At 58.3% G+C, this 1622-nt stretch overlaps 1 protein-coding gene across 2 annotated transcripts in view; it reads right to left on the bottom strand.

The window, feature by feature from the left end:
• Positions 1-252: 252 nt before the first annotated feature.
• The window catches only part of RUNX1 (runt related transcription factor 1), a 187970-nt gene continuing 186600 nt past the window's right edge, over positions 253-1622 (bottom strand). For both annotated transcript variants that reach the window (XM_017833123.1, XM_017833124.1), the window contains one exon: positions 253-1030. In XM_017833123.1, the coding sequence (XP_017688612.1) occupies positions 537-1030 (494 nt within the window). In that variant the 3' untranslated portion in view covers positions 253-536. The remainder of the gene's footprint in view (positions 1031-1622) is intronic.

Genomic DNA, 1622 nt, shown 5'->3' with positions numbered 1-1622 from the left:
GAAAGGACGAAGTCCAACATATAAAAAAACCCCTCTCATTCACAGCATTGCTAAAACAGGAGCGTTCACAGTTTCCCTCTGGGAATCTTCCTATACTTTCTTTACAGTTAAAATGTCCATTAGATGCAGTAAACTCACTATGGGTTTTTTATTTTTTTTGTGTGGTTTTTTTTTTGTGGTTTTTTGGGTTTTTTTTTGTTTTAGTTTTTAAGTCTTAAAAATAGAAGTGAACCGAAACACTCTCTTTCTCTCTTTTTTTTTTTTTTTTTTTTTTTTTTTGCGGAGAACCTTCATAAAGCCCAGGAAAAGCCACGGGGCCTTGGAGACAAACCTTCCTACCCAGACAAACGGGCCACCAAACCGGGGCGTCCTCCTTTCCCCCAGAAGCTCAGGGACGTCCTGGTGCTTTCTCCAGGGCCTGTGCCACAGCTCCTGGAGGGTTCGCTCCTCAAACCGACGGCGGGCGGGCACCGGCGGGATGCCCGCGGGCACCGGGAAAGCGCGGCAGTCCTGCCCCCGGGGAGCTCCCGGGGGGATCAGTAGGGCCTCCAGACGGCCTCCTCCAGCCGCGCCGTGCTGGCCATGTTGGTGGGCGAGTTGCTGTGGCTGCCCTCGGCCTCCACCACGTCGCTCTGGCTGGGCAGGTTGGGGTTGAGCAGCGCCGAGCCCGTGGAGGCGTTGGTGCAGGGCGGGTGGATGCGCGGCGGGGAGCGGTCGCCCCCGGAGAGCATGGAGAACTGGTAGGAGCCGGCCGAGGTGCCGTAGTACAGGTGGTAGGAAGGGGAGCCGGCCTGGAAAGGGCCGCCCTGGGCCTGCGAGGAGCCCGGGTAGGGCGGCGGGAGGTACGTGTGGTAGCGGGAGGCCGTGGACATGGCGGACATGCCGATGCCGATGCCGGAGCTGACGGGCGTGGGCGTGTAGGTGAAGGCTCCTGGGTAGTGCATCCGCGGGTCGGAGATGGACGGCAGCGCCGGGAAGGAGCGGTCGATGCCCACCCGGGGGTCGCTGAAGGCCGTCAGGTCTGAAGCGCCTGGGCGGGAGGGAGGGAGAGCAGATGGGTTAAAGAATCCCAGAATCCCGGGATCCCTGAGGTTGGAAAAGCCCTGAGGGATCGTCTAATCCCCCCTGTGCCCGATGCCCACCTTGTCCCCCAGCCCAGAGCACTGAGTGCCACGGCCAGGCCTTTCTGGGACACCTCCAGGGCTGGGCACTCCAAACCTCCCTGGGCAGCCCCTGCCAAGGCCTGACCACCCTTTCCAGCAGGAAATTCCTCCTCAATAGCAAGTAGCAGAACCCCTCTGTCTGGGGATGTTTTATCACCTTCCAGGGGCTCTGTCCTGAGGTCTTGGCACTGCAGGGAAGAGAGGAAAAGGCTGCTGGGAGTGACCTGGGTGTGTGTGAAGGTGGAGCTACCCCCCATCCTTGCTTTTCAGACTGAGAGAACAAACATTCTGTTTTTTCCTGTTGTGATGGGGCAGCTCCCTCTGACACTTTTGTCCTTTTCTCTTGGCTCTTCAGGACAGAAGTTCTTCCTCATGTCCAGGTGGAACTTCCTGGGCATCAGTTCCTGTCCGTTCCTCTTGTCCCATTGCTGGCCCCCTCAAGCAGACCCTGACGCTTTT

This window comes from Lepidothrix coronata, unplaced genomic scaffold (genome assembly GCF_001604755.1).
Source record: "Lepidothrix coronata isolate B3197 unplaced genomic scaffold, Lepidothrix_coronata-1.0 Scaffold211, whole genome shotgun sequence".
Classification (NCBI taxonomy): domain Eukaryota; kingdom Metazoa; phylum Chordata; class Aves; order Passeriformes; family Pipridae; genus Lepidothrix; species Lepidothrix coronata.
This window is presented reverse-complemented; position numbering and strand designations above follow the sequence as displayed.